Source organism: Argopecten irradians, chromosome 7 (genome assembly GCF_041381155.1).
Source record: "Argopecten irradians isolate NY chromosome 7, Ai_NY, whole genome shotgun sequence".
Taxonomy (NCBI): Eukaryota; Metazoa; Mollusca; class Bivalvia; order Pectinida; family Pectinidae; genus Argopecten; species Argopecten irradians.
Window position 1 is genome coordinate 28,236,956 of NC_091140.1, and position 24,134 is coordinate 28,261,089.

The following is a 24,134-nucleotide window of genomic DNA, read 5'->3' on the forward strand; positions in this document are numbered from 1 at the left end:
GTTCAAAAATACTTTACCGCTGTTTATTGTTAAATCCTCATAAAAACTTAGAATTTCATACTCTTCTATTTTATCCAACCTTATATATCCCAATTCAAGTATTCAGCGAAAGCCGATATCGCGACATTCCATAGTTCAATCTTATAAGTTTTGAACCAACTTCTATCGCAAACACTAAATTTCACGATTCCCGTTTTAAAATATACTCGCGGAGATGAAATTACGCAGATTTAAAATTAAATAGAGATATCTTTGAACTCATTTGTGCAAGAATTGTCTAAGATAGATTATTTGCGGTGATAAAGTTTCGTGTATTCGCCATGATAGCGAAATGTGTGAAAATAAATCGCACACGAAAGAAAGTTGTTTTTACTGTATAGGTAAATGTATTTGTTAGTCCTTATTCCCTAATGAAATTTATATCAGTAGTGAGGAGTTGGAAATCTCACTAATAGGATTTGATGATTAAGCATTAAATGCAATCATGACAATATGTATATCTACTAACGTCATTTAATCGCCATATTTAAGCTATTTATTACGTTATTAACATTCTCCAAATAGGTGCTGGCATTACACCAAATCAAATGAAGTAAATGAATATTTGGTAATCATCAAATTCAATTTTCGAGAACAAAGAAAACAATATACTTCCAGTGAAGATTTTTTGTCTCATTAGGTTATTATAGATTTTGACGACATACACAATGTTTCTTTGATAGATTCAGAAAGTGGAAATACCTCATATCAAGACACCTTGTCTCCAATATTGTCTGTTTTAGCTGTCTGTCTTCCATATATCGTTGGAAAACAAGCTGTATGAGTAAAATTTGTGTTAATCTTTATTAATTTTGTTAATTTTGCATGACACTATTTTCAAATATGTTTATATACTTTATTTATATTCTAATTGTATTTTTTACATAAGAAAGCTAGTCTCGTAAGTAAGCACACCATGCCTTACAGGATCAATGACTTTGAAAATAAGACGGATTTAAAAATAGGCCGGTCTCGAAAATAAGCCTAAAATTTCCAACACATAGAGAATAAAAGCCACGGTTTATCATCAAGATTTAATGGTATGTTATTGTATATTGCATTTTTGCAACGTAGCTTTTACGATTAGTTTGACAATGGCACTAAATTGAGTTTCTCATTTTTATGCTGTCGTCCAATTTGTTTCTGAAGCGGCAGCTGAAGCTAGTCAATATAACGGACATTAGTGTGAGCTTGATGGTAAAATAACGAGTAGTAAGCTGTTGTGCAATAACTACTTAAGCTAATTTCACAAGTGAATAAATCTATTTTTGTAAGAGATAATCTTAAAATAGATTCAGTGTTCATCCTGACTGAGACATGCTTACTGACCTAAATACTGGTATACTCGATTTCACACTGAAATATACTTTTCTTTAATTAATATACCTGTACATATCAAAGGCAAACTATATTGCAAGGACATCTATGATGCATACAAAAACAGAGAGAATTTATTTTCATTCTGAAATACATTAGGATTTATATCGACCTCATATTGTATATTGTAATATCTATCCATTCATTTCGATTGTGCATTTGTATTTATACAAATCAGGTATGTATATACATATAGTGTAACATGACAGCGTAACAGTACGTATCTATTGTCGAAACTATCATCCAACTAATGATATCCGGATCGCGACCGTTCATTCTGACTAATAAAATCTTGCATGGGTCTGTTAGGTGGACAGGGATATTTCAACCCGACTGAAAGAGTTTGGCCGGACAGCTTCTAAAACCGGTACTGCTTTCGTTTTTTCTTCTCACTTTACAAATGTCTTCAAAAACAAACAAAAATAATAAATTACGAATTATTCAAAACTCTACTAACTAAAAAACAAGGAAAGCATAAAAATTAGCATGCTACCATCATATGTCTCATCATATTTCTAACAAGTATTATTTGAACCATGATATAAGATTATTATATATATTAGATTATACTCTAATATTAAACATTTAGATCGGTTATTGATTTTCAGCGATACCAATTCGACGACATATTCTCATAAATGAAGTATATTACCATGAAGTGCATTACCCGGTTATTGTATGGCAATTTTTATATATCTGTTTATCTAGAGCCCCGCTAAGGAGTCGATATGTGTTCCATTTAAATACCTCCTTGTCTGATCAAATTAGCACCATATCAAGATCTCGACTATCATAATCAGAATCGATGTTAACATAAAAATGAAACATCCAAAGTATTAGACTCGATCGATGATCTATCTCAATGGTTTCTACCAATAGTTATCGGCATTGTATTTACACATGCAGGTAGTTGTTATCGACAAACAGAATCAATTGTCGTCAGTTATTATCTTTTTGTGAAATAGAATTTACAGCTTGATCTCAAAGTGGACAAAATATGTTTGCGACAATTCAGAAAGAAAAGAAAATATACCTTTCAAATACCACGATACTGTTGTTCGAAGTTTATAGTGCTGGTAATGAAAATATATAAAATAGAAATCTAAATCAATTTTCATTAGTGCTTGCTACAATATTGCTACAAAGTTTGTCGAAAAGAAATAAATCGTCAGACTTAATGTATTTAATGCGGACATATATTACTAACTGTTAAAGACTATCGAGTTTCTACTTCTTAGAAATAACATTTATATAAAAAGTCATTTGTATATCAAGAACGAAAAATCCTATCTATATATGAGACAATTCATTTCAGCATTAAATTAGTATGTCAAAATGTGTATATTAGATATAAATATACATAATATTATACACATGTACACGTAAGCTCCTTGCTATAAATACCTACCCTATTACGGCATTAGCAATATCAAAGGGGACGTTCCAATTGAGCCAATACGGGGCCGTTAATTTGCCATATATAGCTACTGGTCTGTCACATTAGTACTGGCGGTGGTGTTAAAAGGACGTACACGTCTTATACTAACGTTTTAATAGCTTGAAACAATTATCGACCACTTCACTCCTCTATCATTCATCCGTCCTCCATCCCGCTCCTGCACATACGCCCGTGTACGATACTACGGCTGTATGAACAGTGACTAGCTCTGTACGATACGACTCATCAGCACATCATGGAGAGTTACGAGTCTTTCTCCAGTATGCCTGACAATCACAAGCTAAGGATATAAGCACTCAGGAGTTGTAATTCCCCGGGACCCGGGCAGGATGGGGTACCACACCATCATTACGTGATGTGGTGATACGAACGCACGTGACTTTGTTACTTTGTGCCTTTTATTGTTTAAAAAAAGTGGTTTTTAGAGTACAGAAAAAATGGATTTTAATATATTAACATTTAGACGGGTAGGGTTAGTAATAACTTTACTAACCTTCCAATTCTACCTGGTTGTACCTGAAACAGATAGAAACAACTTCATCTTAAATGCAGGTAGGTAATACTACATATGATAACATGAAAAACTTACCTGTTCGATGTAGCCAACAGGTAGGCATATTTTTTCACAACTAATCTATATATACATCGGCGCAGCATGTGTTTCACATTGATTTTTGTTTTTTTTTTTTGTGGTACGTTTATCTATTTATTTCATTAGTATTCTTTATTTTTATTCATTTTATCATTATCATGATTGCAGTTTTAAATATTTTCTTCCTTGACGAACTGAGAGTAACAGAGTCATAGTATGCCCATATATTTATGGTTATGGACATATGAATGTCCATTATCCAGAGTCAGGCATACAGATACGGCTGATAGATGTGTGCGAATCTATAAAATATTAACTACTCTACCATTGTCGGATCTCTGTTGTTATGATGTTGGTGGTGATTCCACATCAATATATATCAGTTCATGATGTTATATGGTTGAAGTTCAGGCGTGTCCTGTCGCGTCAAAACAAACCACGCAGTGTTATCTCCGTATGAAATATCATTAGACGGAGATATAGCGATAATATAGTTGATAATATCTACGTGTGTGATGAAATACAGACATGTTCCCTTTTTGATTTATTAATTAATACTATCAAAGAAATGTAGTGTTAAGCATGTAGACAATCAGTCATGAGAATCATTGAAGTTAAACGCCACATGCTCCTGTGTTGATAAACATTTCCCATGTGTCAAGATTCCATAACGTTCAACATGACCTAATTCATTTGTATGGCTCAATTCGCCGAAAATACTAATCAGAAATAATTTTATATTTTGTTCAAAATCCTCCTATATGTACAAGGCTATACTAACAATGCTATTCATTGCTTTCATTAGCAGAAATCTTGCTGAAAAATAATTGTTTTAAGACGACATTGCTCTCTGTTTAGAAGTCTTAAGAGTTACAATAGAGCAGCTAAATGATTTCATGTAATCTACAGGTAAACATCATATTTAAACAAACATGACAACACACATGACATGATTACATTTATCTACATATCAGAAATAGCATTTTGCAATGTAACATGTAGATTATTTGTATATGAACAAGAAATAAACATTGTGAAATAAATTAGAAACATAAATGATTTATGATTACATGACAAAACCTATTGGATTGTCTGCTGTGTTTCAAATCAACAGAAAAAAACTTGCTTTCCTTTACTTGTAAATAAATCGCACAGTTCTAATGCGATTTCTGTGATGTAAACTTCTTTCTTGGTTAACAGAAATCCGAAAGAAAACTAAGGTTGGCTCTGCTATAGGCCAGTTGACATGATAGATTTTATATCGTGTAGATAAAAAATAAAAGCAGTAGCAAGGACTACTTGTGATTCATAGCCATTGTGTAAAAACAGCACAACCAGGAAATGAAACAAGAAGGAATACAAATACAATGGAAGACATCTTACCAGATATTTAAACGAAACACAAATTGACCCCAGCGCACCAACGGCGTGTACAAAAATGGTACGTAATCTTAACTAATTAAAAAGTACAAAACAAACAAAAATCTGTACTACAAGAGTGGCCCTTTCATCTTCCAACGGAGACATTTAATCCTTATAACAATCTCGAAGATAACTTGTATAGTCAGCTATAAAAAGTGAAACTACTCAATACTAAACAGTCAAAGTCGTAAAGAAGAAGAGGCTAACCTTGTGCCAATTGACGGGTTTTTTCGAATTCCATAGTTTTATTGTATGATTTTTATCGAAGACAAGTACACAATAAAAACGATAATTATTGCAGCAGAAGTACTAAATGGATTCATCTAATTTACTACGAAAGGGAGATAACAACTGCTAAACACATTATATCAAAATGCATACACCAACCATCAACATATGTCTTTATGTGAAAGAAAAATGAAAGACAGAGTACGACTCAGTGATAATTTCATACACTGATGAACGTTTCAAGGCCTGTTAATTGTAACCAGTACAGACAGTTTTTATCTGATGATGACGGCATTAAGACCATAATTACCTCAACATATTTAGGGCCATGGTTGCAACCACATGTGGTCTCCCATAGGGTAAATATAGCATATGTGTAGCCGTGCCACGTGCGCGCGCGTGTGTGTTTATATATGATTATAACCGTAATGACTGTTTATAGATAACAAATAGTCAGTGTACCCCCTCCCCCTCCCTAATTCAGTGTCTGGCAGCTGTGAAGTATAACGCTGTAGGTCGTCTTGGCCTATCGTCCGTTCTCAAGGAGATCAGAGGGGCAATTGCATGTTATTTCGCACGTTTACCTTTTCATCCATTCGATCATATTCTCTATTGCTCTCAACCATCACAAATTGATCAAGGTGTATTTGATAAGAACCTGTTCCCGTTAGATAAAACGTTAACTATAAACTGTAAGTGCTAATTTTCCTATCTTGATGTAATATATTTCGGAACAAATATCTTTATCAAGCTAATATCCACTTAATCAGTATTCTTTTGAAGTATTCGATAATTCATTCATAAAAAAAATAATTGCTGTTTACATAGATTCCCTGCAACTTAAACTGACAATGTAGAATTTCTGATTGTGAAATCTACAACAGTTTTAATAGGACTAAATAAAATCAAGTATGTAACTCACATAGAAGGTGTTGCCATGTATAATCACGAAGTCAGCTGTTTCAAATTTCAATAAAATTGTCTCACTTTATCTAAAATATTACCTTATAAAAATGTGCGCTTCTATCTCTAGAATTTATCTCTCATCCCAATAGTAGCATTTAACACTATATTAATCTTAATAAACCCTACTTACCTCCCCGAACCCGTAGAATTAGGCTGTAGGGCAACGATGTGTAATCATATTTACCAGATAATTATCTAATGTATATATCCAATTTTCGTGGCTTTGCTCCATAAATCACCACGAGTACTAAGACTAAGCTCTAAAAAGGTATATGGATTTCTCAGGAGAAATAGTCGTAGTGTTGACAATGTATTATAAACTACTACAGCTTCTGGAATCGTATAGTTCGTGTCGTCATGGTAACAAAAAGTGTCAACAGTAAATCTTTAGGAAGGTCTCGGACCAGTTCGTTGAATGATGTACGATCTCGCCATCTTTCATGAAATTTATGGCGGATATTGCACAATGACAGGAACACAGCTTCCTCCATATTGTGTCATGAACAGGAAATTATGGTCTCCTGTTTGTATTCTAATGTCGCAATGTTAAAAATATCGCATAAAATACGCGATATTGCCGATCTGAAGGTGATTCACTCAAAAACAACGATTTCCTTGACATTATTGAGAGTTTTTTTCGAAATCAATATTAAATTCGTATTGTTATTACGATATTCATGCCAAAGTGACAAACAGCTTTGTTGTTTTTTTTTTTTTTTTTTTTTTTTTTTGTTTGTTTGTTTGTTGTTTTTTTTATTTTTTTTGTTGTTGTTGTTTGTTTGTTGTTTTGTTTGTTTGTTTTTTTTTTTGCTTTTTTTGTTGCTTTGTTTGTTTGATGTTTTGTTGTTTTGTTTGTTTGATGTTTTGTTGTTTTGTTTGTTTGTATATTTGTTTGTTTGTCTGTTTGTTTGTTTTCATTGTTACACAACCAGTAAAAGTTTAAAGATTTAATGACCGAATACACATCGTACAAATCATCGAAACACCACACAATACTGGCTGTGTATCAATATCATTACATACACCTTTGTTCTTTGTGGAATTGTTGACCAATGATGATAACCCTGTAAATGATACTCTAGAGAGCAATAGAGATACATATCACAAAAACCATGTAACGGTTTTACCCTGTTATCTCTCATAGAAAATAATAATGTCATACTTTTAGAAGGACAAGCGATCTGTAAATATAATTTTAAATACATGTATGTTCGTAAGATGCTCTGCATCACTAGTAGCTGATTCCGAACCTTCCCCACGAGGTTATCAACAAGAACGATTCGATGATGTGTCGATCAATTCAATTTCCATGTAGGTAATTTCCTGAGATAACATTACTGTCTCTCAGGATATATTTTATACATGTCTAAAATTATGACCAAAGTCGATCACTAAGTAACTAGGTCACCGTGGCCGAGAAGATGACAGCTTACAGAAAATGATTCTTTCGAGTCGCAGAGTGAAATCGGTGCCATTAGTATTCATAACATTTGTTGAAATGTGTATTTTTGTTGTAAATATTAGCGTCAATCGATTTCTATTTCTGAGTTTAATTTGTCTTGAAATTGATTTATCAATATGCATTTTGTTTTAAAAATAATATCGATTAAGTCTAGAACCTTTACATTCCGATTTCTCGTGTGTTCTATTATATAAGTACAAAAAATAAGTTATCTACTGACAAATCTATCATTTGTCAATATCCCTTTATATGTCGAAATTGAAATCAAATTATGGATCAATTCAAAATAAATATATGGCTAGTAAAACAAAATGGCATGGTTATATGGTGACAGAAGTGTGTAGTGAACCCTGTGGACTTGAAAACTAAGATGTGCAATTTTTGAATATGTTGCTAAAGTTTACAAACAACACCAAAATCTACAGTAGTATCTATGGTAAGGAAGGATGCATAGATACTTTTTAGTTACTAAGTTTCGTTTAACTACACCTAAGAAGTGATATAGGCATACACAGATAAGGGTCTTAAACTTTACTATCGGTTAAGAGGATGAAGATAGTATCATCCATTTGAAATAAATTAAGGATACAAATAATTGGCAGGGAACTTGTCAATAATTCAAAAATTCAATTTCTAAGTATCATTTCACTGAAAATCTGGTCGGAATATGGTATGTGCCTTAATAACTGCACCTCAAATCCATAACAAGTATCTATCATCTTTCATTTCAGAGAAATTACCAAAACACCGCTGAAGATGTTGGTCAAATTTCAAAATAACACCACACCATTCTGCTGTTTCTTTTGCCTGGTTACGTGTAAAATGTCTGAATTAAATGCTAAACCCGTACGAGGATATGTTTTGGCCGGTAGACATTCACCTGAACTATAATTTTACAACAAAAGTCTCCAATTCGACTGTAGTAGTTGTTTGGGGATTTCAGTATTTTGCCAACAGCAGGTGGTAGATGTTTTATCAGACAAGGCGACCTGACATTGGCAGGTCACCCATAAAGTTGCATCCAGCGTCTCGGGAAATCTACTTCTATTTTTATTGCCAGATAACAATTTAATTTAAAAAAACCTATGCAACAAAAAAATAAATCATAATTCAAAGCAAGTCGAAGCTGCGGTATGAAATGTATTTTTTAAATAAGAAACTTTAGGTCCATCTAAGACCCACCAGTGATATCAACGGACAAAATTATTATTTACGCGAATGGACTCCCACAAAAAATTAAAGTAAGTCAAACAAAATTCCCAATTCATGAATGGAAAAGATTAGATCAATGAATATCGAAAACACGTCAATTCATGATTAAATAATATTAACATCATCGAGTTTCGAAATGACCTTATTTAAGAACACGTTTGTTCTGAATCATGCAGTTCTAATTGCATAATTGCGCCTGCCAAACAAACAGATCAAAACTTGTGTATGCTGGTTATATTTCAAACAATAGAGAATTAAACAATATAGAAATCTTAGTGCGTTATTAACTCATGCATAATATTATGTAAATACTAAAAATATTACATCGGGTGGTTTAAATAATTTATGATAGAGTGACGTATTTTTGGCATCAAACAATATAATCAACATCAATTGATTTACTGGTATCATGTGCACAAGGTCCAATCATAATATAGAAGATACCACAGAGAGTTTTATTAATTGATATCCATGAGATAGTCAAGATCATGTGCAAGCTTTTTAAATGATCGTTATACTATTACATATGTATTGAATTAAAGCGTTCTGTTGATTATGTCATTAGCATAGGTTGACTTGTTAGGAACATGATTATAGGTTTTAGAATAACGGATATAAGTGAAGTTATGCGCATAGCATATGGATCATTTATGTCTAATTTCAACCGAAATCTCCATATTTAGAAGGAAACAAATTCAATTTTGCCTTCTAATAAGTTCTTTATTTATACCAAAACAACGCCTGATATCTTTCGTTACAATTCACAAAAAATTTACAACTATTACGTAAACATGTTACATTTTTGTATGTTGTTTTCTTCCGGAATCGACGTGAGACAAAATGCGAAACTAAAAGGCTATATTCTCATGAAAAAATCGTTCTAAAATAAATCAAGTTTTCTATTGAAAACAAATTGGAACGAAATATAAGATCGCTCAACTCGTTCACTGATCCAATCATCTACGTTTCAAGTCTGACATGTTTATCACTGTAGAGCAGATAAAAATAAAAACATCTATTGCTAACAATGTACTCTTGTCGTACTTTTTCAATGTAATTACATTTATTTCTAAAGGCAACAGATCTGCGCAGTTTGTATTATCTAGCCAGCGCTTCTCATCCATTTACGAAAACTATTGTACGGCACACAAGAGAATCGTACGAAACTAAAAAGCTATTTCCACTCCTACACATTTATTGCATGATCGTTTACGAAACTAAATTGTTGGCTTATACAAATTAACTGCCCATCACATGACATCTGAAAATAACTTTTTTGTAAATTTAGAGGCAGGACAAGACTGTTTGACGAACATTGGCAGAGACAGTCGCTTCCACTGGTGCAAAGTACACGAGAACTTAAACAAACGAAATAGATGATGTGATATTCTGATTTCTTCCTACAGGCTTTAATTTATTTACATATGTAAAGCGCTATCTGAGACTATGCAATTAAGTTGATATGATAATATTAAGTAGTTAAGATAACAAAACTTCAGTACGTTAGCCAGTTGATTAACAACCCGTGTCTTATGTATTGGAATGGCGAAGATGAATCTGGAATTAATGTCCCGTCTATTTGGATGTAAATACTTCATAAATCGGGACCAAGAAATAATTTATAATGATTTATTAGTTTCAAATTACTGTTTGCAAGTTTGTATGTATATTTAATTTTTTATTTAATAAATAATTAACTGACAAATGCATGTAGTTTAACAACGTACATGAACTTTTATAGACACAAATAATAAAAATTATTATTATAAAGACTGTTTTGAAAACCAAACACGTCGTGAAAGTCAAGATTATATTATTCTCTTAAAAATATATGACTTTGAGCCATAAACATGAAACAGATGTGCTTGGAACTTCAGTGGATTGTTTAAATTGATCTCTTGGTAAAATAACAATTATATTTTTTTCATAAATGTGCTAACTAAAGCATTCTTTCGAAAATATAGTTCTTCGGATTCTTTGTCTTTTCGACCGGGCCCGCAATGGAAGTTCAAGTCAAAGCCTCAAGAACGTAAAGGTTTTGAAACCTTAAGTTAGCACATCTACTAATCCTTTGATGTTTTCATGGAGGTTGAAGTTCTACCGCCCTATAAACGAGATAGTCGCTGGTCAGAATCTGGTATAATGATGCCACTGAATGTGTTCACAAGGTATCCTGTGTTTCTTGTTTACCGATAAGTAGGATTTGCTTGTTTGGAATCCCGGGGCGATACGATAAACACACCAATATCGAAGGCATAAGATGTTTATAAAGTCACGAATGGTGTAAACAATACACGGCCAATGGCCAAACACCGCCGAAAATTGTATAATCATTGATGTCTATACAATATTTGAGATATGAATGATAAATACAAGTTATTTCTGCAACAAGACAACAATTCCATGTACTTCAATCTTCTTCATTCGTTACATTGGATGAACTATTTTGCAAATAATGTATTAGGGGATTTTCTCGTAATATTTACAGTTTGCACTGACATGGACTCAATAACCATGATTCCTCGTATTATCATTATCAGTGAATAATGTTAGCACAACACGCGCGGCGATTCTATTGTTACGTGAAAAGTCGATGGCGTAGCAACGTGGGGTCATTACCCCACTTTTGGCGGGAACATATGAATGACTCGATTCCAATCAGCTGTTCAATCGAATTCGTTGACGATGACGGGAGAGAAAAAATATGGGTATTTTAATTTAAAAAAATGCAAATAATTTTTTTTAATGTAACCCGGCTTCGCCGGGGTTACATAATTTACACGTGCTCCATTATCATTATACCCTCATAACCTCAACAAAATAAACATCTATTCCTTAAATAACTGTCATATTACTAGATGGTGGCCCTCACTTATCTTCCAGCCAACTTATAACAAGAAATCTAAACTTGATTTTATGACATTATACCGACCCGTAGAATAAGATGACAACAGCGGACGTTTCTTTTAAAATGTAGATATCATCATTTGATACGCATGTTAATTATATGAAGAAGTACAGCCTTAGGGCACCACCCTGAAGAATTCTTTTTTTTTTGGGGGGGGGGGGGGGTTTCAATTTCAATTGCAAATAATTTTATTGGCAAAAGTCAATGGTATTAGACAACATGCATTGCTTATATAGGTCTTCTCCCTCGAACCGTGTTGGGGTTATGTGAGTGCGATCGAGATATCACAATAGCTATGTCAACTGAAATCTTTTTGAAATAAAAACACTAGTCGATATTCATAACATCCATCTTTTCAAGACTATTTTTTTCTTAATGACAGCCATTTTAGGAAAGCTAAATGACACTGTCGAAATGTACTTATTAAAGTTGTATTTCTTGTAAATTTCACCATCACAAACTCTCATAAAACATACAATGTGTGGATAAGAATGCCTATATATGATGGTTCAGATCCATGAAAACACCAATATACTATTGACATAGCGGTAAATGTCGCATGAAATATCACACGTTTTGAAAGAACCGCCAAAGTCAACGCCATATTTAAAACTTTCGGGTAATATCGGAAAACCGAGTTGCATCCCGTGACCGACATTGGCGATACCCGTATAGATCGGAACCTCCCGAGCCGTATCACGTGGTCAATATCGGCAATACCAGTACAGATCGGAATAGATCGGAACAGTTCGGATACTTCCTAGTTATTTTAAACGTGTACACGTTAAAAAGATTTTTTACTTTTATAATAAAAAATACTTCCGGTGCTGCAACTTTATAAAAAGTGGTAAAACTAGAAAGTTTAAACCTCGGAAAAAAGAGTTTTCACTATGGCAAAAAGAGCGAAAGTGATAGACCATACAACTTTAAGGTACTTAGCAAGTTCGGGCGTCATCGTTGAAGTTCACCTTTAGCGAACGCAATATGAAAATTTACTTGACATAAAAACATTTCAATTCATGGAAATGTTTTGCGGTCAAAAATGTACATTTACCGTGTCTCTCTAAATGTGCATCAACACGAGTCCGAGTAGTGTCAAATGTTTTGGATTTGGGACTTTGGGAGTTCGACAGAAGATGAAAATAACCGACAGGGTAACCGTATGGCTATTCACAATCCTCGTGAGTGCCTGCTGGCGAAATGCATTGAAAACTGTCATTGTATGATTCAATATAGCGTCTAGTACATCTGGATATATACGTTTCAATGATCGACGCCCAAAAATAGACTATGATAAAATCATACTAATTGCCCTGGATGTTAAACATTGATTTGATTGTGAACAATAGACGCAGCGTTAGAGCTGCCGCAGTTACAAATTAAGCGAAACAGATCGGATGTTTGTTTCAGATAGAATTTTAGAATGATATGATGTGAACGGTTCGATTCATCGAAGTTGAAAAAAGGCTATAGTAGTCTATAGAAATGACTTCATTTTGGTTGTTAAGTAGTAACAATACACAAAGCAAAATGGATCTTATTCACGAAATGTCATGGAACGACACTTATTGTTGGTGACATTGATGGGATGCATAGCTGCAGATATGTTTGTTTATAATAAAAATGGACTACATAATTAATGTTTATTATTGATGTGTAATAGTAAAACCCTATCAAATGTGCATAGCGTGTCATTTGTAAAATGATACCAGTTGATACAAATGTAAACATGTTTGCGGATCCCTACCGAATAACCATTATTGATATCGTATATTCTATGGTAAGGTCGCATCGACATGGTTTGTGTTGGTAAACCGCAATCTGATGATAATAGTATTTAGATATGTTTATCAATCTTTGATGGATAGTTACTGGCGATGCATATACAAGTTTTATTCTTATAAAACCTTGCTTGTTCTCGGTACACTTTTGTACATTCTGTCTATTTAAGAACTTATTTCTAATATTACAAAGTACAATATTTTGTTACCAACTCTGGTTCAGATTGTGTTCATGCAGGTCAAGGAAACTAAACATCGTCAAATAATTGGCTGTCAGCTTTTGATTACATAGAAAATATGTCACGTACAAAGCTAATCTAGTAAGCCGTATCCACGATATTATCTACCGTGTAGTTCTTGGTATTACTGCTTCAATACCAAGTCTGCTGCTGAAACATAAACGATTAAATCGAAGCTACCTAAAAAACAATCATATGTATTGTTCCAATGTCATTAGTCGATACAAATCTGAACGGATGCCATAACAGTTAGTGGTAGGAGCGAATGGAAATTCTGGAATGGTCTATGTATCCTGTTTGTTAAATATGAAACCGTGGTGTATAACAACTTCGAATGAGATGTTATTATAACTTATATGTGTTTCCTCCTAAAAATGTGGAGGGCTTGAAGGGCAAGATTGACACTATATAAGCAGAAACAACACGAACATATCGCAGTCTCCCAAAACACGCACCACACACTTCATACACGCTACACACCACATACACAGGAGGACATCCTTACATGAATGTTAGTATGTAAATAGGATGTTAAATTAATCAAACAAACTAATTTATTTTAATAGTATTATCAACTTTGGCTCACAAGGGGTTCAAAATTGTACGTCAGTTTTCACACAGAGCTTATCTCTAGATTTTTGGAATTTCACTGGATATCGGGATCAACCGAAATAGATTTGTATGTTATGGAGATATAATTCAATGTGTACTCTAAATAAGCATATATTGAGATTGCAATCCGTTGCACATTGTATAAAAGCTTTATGATATAAAACAAATCCAAGCTAATCTTTCATTGACATTTTATTTGAGTTTTGTTATCTCCAATCCAAACCATGTTTGTATTTGAGCAGTAATGACGAGTCATATAAAACAAAATGTAGCTACATATTTCAGTTATGAATGATAAAATGCGGGTTTTTCTATCTTCTGTATATTAATTTGACAATGTATCTTCATCTACAGATCTAAAAGTTGAAGACTCTTAATGCACTCATAAGCAATACAAAAAAACATAACGATAAATATAACATAATTGTCATTCGATTCTTTAATGCTCTCGCTATCGATTTTACAAATGTCAAAATCGACCAAATCGGTATAAAATGTAGAACAGTATTTTTCTCTGTCTCACGATCTGCAAATAGCATTTAGGAATCGTGTCTTCCCACAAGTTTCTATAGCGTAGTCTTGTTGTGACGGAGGCGTTAGAAATGGTGTTCTTTGTGTTGGAAATGTCTGCCTATGTCTAATGCAGCTTACCGTGCAATGGTGCAATGTTAAGTGAAATGGATTGCAAATGGACAACAGGCGCGTATTACAGACAACTTGTCGTTTTCAGATGATGGCGATAAAACCTATTTAGGACTGTCGGTTTACTTGATATCCTTTTGATACAATGCGCATCCATTTAAAGTAGGGCTTTCAAGGACAAAAATATGTACATGCTATTTTTATCCAATTTTCATATATTTGTAGAAAGTACGCACCCAATCAACCGTAACTATAACACACAATTATCGTAACTTGAGTGGTATAAGCTTATGTACTTTTTTTACTAATTGAAAGTAAGTGAGTACAATTGCAATACAATAAATGCAATACAATAATATAGTGAATGGAGATTTGGTAACAAGCTAATAGCTTATGTAAAACATTTCCATGGTGGCCGTGTTTGCATAAATGTTAGCAGCATGCTCAAAGAATACCGATGTTAATTAAGTTACTATCCTAATAATGATCACAATTATTACGATAATTACATTTATGAGCATTTACAAATATACATAAAGCTATATAACGAACAATATACACAATATCCATTAGGTCATATTAAAAGACTCTTTCATATAAGGATATGAAGGATGGGGATATTCTACCCGAGGGTCACAAAATGTTGGGAAACCCTCGACAAGTTTCGGGTTTTACAACATTTTGTGATCCCGAGGGTAAAATATCCCTATCCTTCATTTCCACACATGTAAGGGTATTTTTCTCTCATACCTCGACATTTAATTGCAATTTTACTTCTATGAGTTTCAGCCATTTTTAAATCAATTTGAACGAAACGCGACTGCAAGTAAATTCCCCATACATGAAAATTGCATGATATTTTCAACGCAAATCTCGTTGTTTGTATCTTTTAAAGTAATCCAGCTTAGTTTATGAAAAAAAATGCTAAAATTGTACCTAGAAAATAGTAATTTTGTTGACGCTGTGGCATCCCGAGGATTTATTGCATGGGTAGCCTTCCAATACAGTCTCAAGCGACATGAGTGTATTGCCCGAGACCAGCCAGTATTACACGTGTAGGTATAAGAGAATTTGATGTCCATCACACATGCATGGCGAGGGACATAGTCGCATGACATTCCAAAGGTGTTGTACGAATATATTTTTGGGAGAAAAGAACGCTTGCAAATCTCATTTAATCATGTAAAAGAGAAAATAATTTGCTCTGCAATATTTTTTAAATTACCTAACTACGCCGAAAAGGAATGAATGCAGTTATAAATAGTGCTATTTAGGCCCTAATTTTGAACCAGCTTTTGTATTTCAAGGCTAAAGCAAACTGAAGGCGGTTATGAATAGTACTGTTTTTATATCCTTATATGTGAACACTTTTTGCATTTCAAGGCTAGAGCAAACTGAATGCGGTTATGAAAACTACTATCTAAGGCCTAATTTGGAACCAACATTTGCATATCAAGGCTACAGCAGACTCCACTCCATGCAATTAAATGTGTAATATCATTTCAATATTTGGTTCTGTAGACAACGGTTATCAAGATAAGGTCATTTTGAGAAATGTATACACTGTTACATAACAAGCGTGCTTACCAAGAAAATGCCGTCTTTCCACCACAATTCAAAGCTTATGTATTTATATCAGTATTAACACCAGAAAGTTGGCATAAAAATACTAACAATATATCAAGTGATTTAGTGATATTTAACTTATATAGTACATAATTTAATCATGATCTGTCCGATATTACCTCATAACCTAATTTTTCAAAATTCGGATTTTATAATTTTATCTTTAATCGATATTCCGTATATCTTAATAAAACTCATTAAAAAGCTTGACAATTATGTGAAAATCGCCCATGGCAGCTAACTGCAAGAGTGCAAAAGACAACTAGTTGCCGTAAATTGACAAATTCTCTGTTACAGGATAGTTATGTAAATTTTTACTGAAAATCTTACTTAAATCTCTTCACCCAAAATGGGCATGCTTGAATTCCAGGACCCATTAGCTGTAGCAAAACTCAATTTAGAAGGCTGTTAGCTTGGTTCCCTAACGCCATTATATAATGTTCGTTGTTGCATCTTGGTAACAACTGTAACGACATTTTGTAGTGATATTCCACGCCGCTGGAAATACGAAACTAAATTGGGTGTCAATTAATGAAAAATTACCTGTAAATATATGGCTTTTAATTTCGAAATGTCTCATTTTCTTTTAACAACCCAGTGCAGAAGCGCTACTAAAGAATAATGTTGATGTTCACACCTAGCCAAGAAAGAAATTTCTTTCCTGTTATAGAAGAGGAAAATCATTATATCTGTTCTAAGCATTTTAAGTTTGTATTGTAAAGGCCAAAAGTGCTATGTCTTTCAAAAATCTTTAAAATTTGAATCTTTCAAACAAAAGCATTCAAGTTAAAGCAACGTTTATCGAACACAGTGTATGTAACGAATGACAATATCATAATATCAATGTGAATTCAATAGAATGATAAATTATTGAAATGTTCAATTTGAGGAGTTTCACATGGCAATGTCTTGTGCCACCCTAGACTAATACAAACCACTTCTGGTTGTTTTTTTTTTTTATTTTAAATAAATGAATAAAATTGATACATTCGATTTGCTCATTATAGCATTTAACCACAGTTATTTAATCTTAAACAATGCTTTGCTTCAACAAAATTCCAATTTAATATTTCAATGAACCCGGAAATGAAATAGGTGTTGATAGCTTGTGACGACAGTGAAACACATCTCTTTTATTTCTGTAATCCTTTACCAGGTTTTGAACGCACAAACTTGAAATCGTTTTGCATAAAAGTCTTAAAATGTCTTTATTTCATTTCATTTTACAGGGGTGGTTCCAGCTCGTGATGTAAAACCGCCTTGGCTTGACATTGTGAATACATCCCTGGTCTACCAAAATATGTCCGTCCCCATAGATGTCCTAGACCTGACAATCCCCGATCACAGGTCACAGTACGACAAAATGCTCAAAGGTAAGTAATGGATTTAGATACAAAGGAGAAAAATTGATAGAAACACTTCTAAAGATAACACATGCGTGAAAATATAGTAATAAACACATCGTCCTCAAACCTCCCTGCACACTTACAACTCATGTTGTTGGGGCCGTGTTGAAATCATTTGGAGGATTGTGTGTAAAACTCAGTGTGGATATGATGCTTTGCAGTAACTCTCGTTTGCACCGAACTCTTCAAACGCCCGTCTGACTCCAGGGTTCCATATAAGGCATCAATAAAAATTATTAATAAAATATATTTATATTCATATTTGTATCGTATACCGTAAACTAACTTTCTCATGCGAGCGATTTATTTTCAAGATTTTGGAGATCGAGGTAAATTACCAAAAATCATGTCCACAAATGATATCTGTTTGAGTTGTTTTAAAAGGCGCAAAGAAGTAATATCAACAGGATTTTCCAGACAGTTGTATTAAAATATATTTCAATATCAACATATAGAATTAGCAAAAATTATCTTTGCGGTTTAGCACTTCATAGTAGAAATTTGAATCAAGATATACAGTAGCCGTTAAAGGAAATTGCTTTCCGACTTCTAGGACTCGACTGTGCTATTAAAGGTCAAAGATTTTCAAAACTGGTCTTGTGAAACACGTAACTTAAATTTAAATGCTATCTTACGAAATACCGATTTCATGACATGTTTTGTGCATAATCATTTTGATTCCTTTCTTGAAATATTCAAAGCCGGTTGATAAGTGTTATTATAGTTGTATAGGCATACTTGGTTTATATATACACGTAATGAATCTGTTTAGCTAAGGTGAGCGTCCTCGGGCGGCTGGAACGGCGAACATGCTTGGACACTGACGCCATACACATTAAAATACATTGCAAATAGGATAATACTTTAGCTAATACAGAAGACACAGTAACCTAACACCGTCTGTCGAGGTTTTCAGATTATTGAGTTCATCAGGATCTGAATTAGAAGGTTAATGGTCTAGAGTGAGAGTTAACTACTTGCGCATACCTTAGCTGATGATACTTCAAGCTTACACGCAAATGTCTCGTGTTCATGAAAGGCAATTTGCACCAGAAAGCGGTATTGAAGGCATTACACAATTGAGTATAATTGCTCTATACACTGTTGATTTTCTACTGATACCACAAGCTACACAGGAGATTATCACCCCTCCGCTGCATCAAACAAGTTTCCTGTCGTTTATAATTAGATAAATCGGATTATCATCTTTGCTTTTTTCTGACTAAAGAAACATGACAAAGCGCTCAACGGCGTGTAATACATATAAAATATCCCTAGGTTTACAGTAAATGAAAAGTTGAGTTGACTGTCAGGATTTATCTAAGAATAGATACCCTGTAGTTCATTCATAGAGTCAACTGAATTCAAAGTTCTAAAATATTAAAATTAAGGGTTGGAGAAGATTGATTTTTAAGCCAAGTTTCCTCTAATGGATAAATATATACATCTCTATGCTGAAAAAATCTACATCATATCCGAATAATCGAGATTACGTTTTGATGTGTGATATAGCCAGCAGTGCAGTGAAGGTAATAATATTCCCTGCATCTTCCTATTACAGCGACTTCCATCAGGGTAACTTGTATATAGAAATCAGCATGACTTCAACCTATTCTTTTTGACACGAAAGATTTCTGAAAAATATCGATATTTAATAAATCTATATACATCTTTTTAAATGCCAATGATCTTGTCTCATTAAACACATCATAACCAACCATGCAGACAGAAGGTTAAGGTCTTTATTTCTCGACTCCATGACCTGCAATAGTATTTGAAAGGTATCCCAGACGTATTAGTACGTTAGAACATATCTTATTCCGTTTGAATATGTAAAAATCAGTCATAGAATTGCGTCACGCTTATCAACCTATTCAGGAGACCAGAAACATAAGAGACTATGTTGTCTTTGTGTAAAACCCATTTTGATATAGATATAACTTCCGTGTATTAAATGAACTAAATCTGCACTAATTCACCTTTTGCTGACTGAAGATTCTGTTTATGAAACGTCTTACATTTTTAAACAATAAATACTGCACAATTAAACTCTATAATCTTACAAGTGCAATGCATATTTTTTTCTGTAAAGAAACTGATTTATCCTTTATTAGTTGTTCCACTGCATTAAGTATATAATATTTAAACTAACAAACATGCATATAACATACCTAACATTGATACTTTGTGAAGGTAAGCGTGATTACATATTTGTTGTGTCAATGCATTTACGATGCATTAATGTATAGATTGATGATAGACAGTAAAATGTTATAACTTTATTTTAACAATTAGTTCTTAAAAGCAAACCTATTATGAAACGCATAATGTTTAACATATAATCTAAGTGAGAAGTTATTGAAATATTTGGCAGTCATGTTTGCCCCTGAAAAACGACATTAAGCATATGGACTAAATACTGTTAGTCCACAGATACCACGATTGTGTAAAACGTACACAAGTAATGAAGAAATAATTTATTACACTTTCATATTGATGCCTAAGGTCAAAAATCATCCGCCCTTATATTTCCATATAAATCCGTTGCAGATATAATATTAAATGAAGACTTTTTGTCTAGATGTATGTGACCAATCGATGTCATTTCACACAGACACATGTTGTCAAAAGACCGTTTTTATCTATCGTCCATGTGTTCCTTTTACATAAGCTTTGATCGTACTATCTTTTCAAAGAAGGTCTAGTTCCCATCTGCATGGTTAAATTGTTGATTTCAGAACCAATTTCAGTATAATGAGTCTTCCTTGTTGCGCGATTCTTGTAAAGATTGTAAGCTAAGAGTGAGATTTTTAATCAAATCTTATTGGAGAAACATTCCCTGTGGGAGAAGATTCTAATATAATGTAAATGCTTTTAATTTTATAGCATGACATACATTTCTTAATCAGCCATTTGTATAAATCTCAATTGACCTAGATCTGCAACACAATCTGGGATCGTTTAAACATTAGCAGCAGCAATGAACTTCGTAGTATCGCATTTACAAAAGACAAAGCAATCGTTATACGCTGAGAGCTGGCACCATCGCTGATGGAAGAGCATTCATTTCTTTGTTTTTATACATTACAACAGTTATCACTTCCGCTCTGAATTCCGTTCCTCGTTAGTAATACCCCAAAGAATCTAACCTTTCCTAGAACATTTTTTTGTGATGTAAACGTAGAGGAAGGTTTTAGTGGAATCTCTATCCCTCATTGTTAGTATCCTGTACAAATAGACCACGTGACAGCCAGCATTGCTGTTTCTTTTAAAGAATGCGATACAGCCCAAGGGGATTCCAGCCTGCCTTGATGTTTGTTGGACCAGCTTTATTAGATTTCGAGGTGCCATTTTCTGTGTAGCTCTGTGTTTTGAATTTACTGTGTCTTCAAATTTCCTTCGTGGTTTTTGTTTTTTATTGGAAACAACGCGCTATATATACAACCCGTATGCATTGGTACAATTTCAATAACGTTCTTCATTTAATGTAAACGAAGTATAGTAGTAGCGTTTATGATTATTTTAATAATGCTTTTTGTGTATTTATAATGTGTATTGCATTCTATAGGGTTGTTACATTTTTTAAACATTAGTAAATGCATATGTTAATGGACGTATTAAGTGTGTTGATTTAACACCCAATTAACAAACTGGGTCATTAAAGTATGAGTCAAGTTACGGGAAGTGGCGAAAAGTCAGAATACATGAAGGAAAATCACCGGACCAGATAACAGCTCCAACTGGAATTCGAACACGCGACCCAGATGTGGCGAACCTGTAGTTATATACCGAGACATCTTAAACACTCGGTCTTTATCTTTCATATTGTTTTGCCATTTTCAAAAAGCTTTTGTAGCCTACATCCATGTATCAGACAAGTTGTGCAGCTTGAATATTTACATCATATAAAGCTCCTGCGTAATCCCTTTCCATAAAATGTTATCTAGTGGAATTTTATCCATTACATTTAATGCGTTTCTTATTTCTTCATCAATCATTAACCAATCGATGAGGATTCCCTGTCTGTTAGGTTTAGAGAACGTGAAAAATCTCTTGTGACTTTGGAAGTATGGCGGTTTCATGCTGCATACTTATTATAACCAATATAATACGTTTATTGATTAACTTCGTATATATTTTGTTTCAGAAAAGAAAATGTTAAGCAAAAGTTTGACTTTTGGCCTTTGACATCTGAAATAAGCATGAACCCAGAAAACAAAGGATGTTTTGAATTGCATGTGACTGCAAACCGACCAAACTTGATACACATCTTTTAACAAACAAAATGTAGCTAGATTTTGATGAGGTAATAAGTGAATTCTTGTAATATTTTATAATCGTACATTATAAAAGTACACTTTGCCAGACCTTCGTCGCAGCCGTTGCAGGTTGAAAAGAACATAAATCCAGAAGTCCTTGATATATTACTATTTGATAGATATCGCAATTTCCTTATATAACATTTTCTCTATATTCTTTATTTTAAATAGTTTGATATATTCGTCAAATTCAAATCAGGAAAAGAATATATTTAATTATTTCGTGTAAGTTTTCCATGCGTTGAATTATTGATTTTCATGGAATGTTTTGTAATGTCGGCGTTATTTCGTTACAGTAATTGGCATTTTTAACATACAAATCGTGACGTCTATCAATATATTTGACACAAGTATAATATAGCTCCTAGTCAGTCGTATCTTCAGTCATTTAATTTGTAAGTTATTAAGGAAAGACATTTAATTCACTAGGTGCTTTATGTTAATTCATATCCTGAGAAATACAAAAAAAAAATCATCCGTAAAACAATTCTACCTTGTTAGTGAAATAAAATAAAGCTTGTCGTGAAAGCAGTTAATATGTCTACCTTCCCACGCTATGGAAATTCATTAGCAAGTTAGAAGACCAGGAATATTCTATATCATGCAGACATTGAATATCAGACATTAAACATCAGACATTAAATAGTCTGTTATGTCACTGTTCATGGAAACTGTGTATGACCATTTGCCATTTGGTAAAACGCGTCTGGTTGCCGAAATCTCATGTGCATGGCTCAAGTGGTAAATGACACGACACAAATGAACCTTCTACATGCATAACTAGGGTCCCTAAGGTCCGTCTGGACAAATCGGTAGGTTCCTTTAGTGGGCACCGGAAATAGTGTCTGGGATTAATACTAGAAACATCATGATTCACTTATTTGTTGTATTTCAGATCTATTTCTTAAAAACAAAGGATATTATTATTCACTTTTAAGTTCATTATCACGTTTCCTTTTGATCATTCTATATTGTTCATGAATTTTGATGTAGTGTGCTACATGATTGGCATAAACATCTTCTAGGATCATTGTCTTGAAAATAAACTGTGATATGCCTCATAGTAGACATGTAAGATGTTTCGTATAATACGTCATATTTCAATTTAATTTTTTCACTGTAGCTTATTTTCGGTCCATTTAATAACTCAGTTTTGACGTCGATTTTAAGGCTTCGCTCTTAAATCACAGTGAACCCAAATTAGGCCGTAGCCAATTTGTATGCATGACAATCTTGGTCATATAATTTTCCAAAAAAAGAAACAAAAAATCCATTTCTGGATATATTTTTCCTGCCTACCTTACATACAGTGCTACATTTATGCTATATTCAAGTGCGTCTACTAATTATGATTTCCATCAACTGCTTTAGAGAGGTTAGACATATACATGTTAATGAAATTTCGACATCGTGATGTCACAGGAAGAATCAGAATTTTATATACGTAATGGTTCCACTTTCACCATCCTAACCGACATCAGTTTAATTTCAATCATATGTTGTCGATAAAACATTGATTTGGCTTACTCTTCTGGTACACCAGGTTCTGGCTTTCTTTTGCTCTCTTTATGAGTGTCTTAATATTGTATATTTGCGTTTATCTTGTTATCATTTTTACAAATGATATCAATTTCAAGTATACCAGATGTTCGGCTAAGTCGATTGACATCACGACAAGTATTTCTATCACACAAAATATTTCGATTTGGATTATGATTAAGACACTACGACACAGAGTTTAAGCTCAAATAAAACACAGTTAGATTTAACTTCGTGCTCCCTCTTTTCTGTTCCTTCGAAAATGGATTTTCGATCTGATACAACTGAGCACTTTACTACTATAA

General features: G+C 33.4%; 1 protein-coding gene across 1 annotated transcript in view; it reads left to right on the top strand.

Moving 5' to 3' along the window:
* The first annotated feature begins 2,929 nt into the window (after positions 1-2,929).
* The window catches only part of LOC138328046 (glutamate receptor 1-like), a 68,292-nt gene continuing 47,087 nt past the window's right edge, over positions 2,930-24,134 (top strand). The window contains exons 1-2 of the mRNA XM_069274640.1: positions 2,930-3,427; positions 17,795-17,938. Coding sequence (XP_069130741.1) covers positions 3,313-3,427; positions 17,795-17,938 — 259 coding nt within the window. The 5' untranslated portion in view covers positions 2,930-3,312. The remainder of the gene's footprint in view (positions 3,428-17,794; positions 17,939-24,134) is intronic.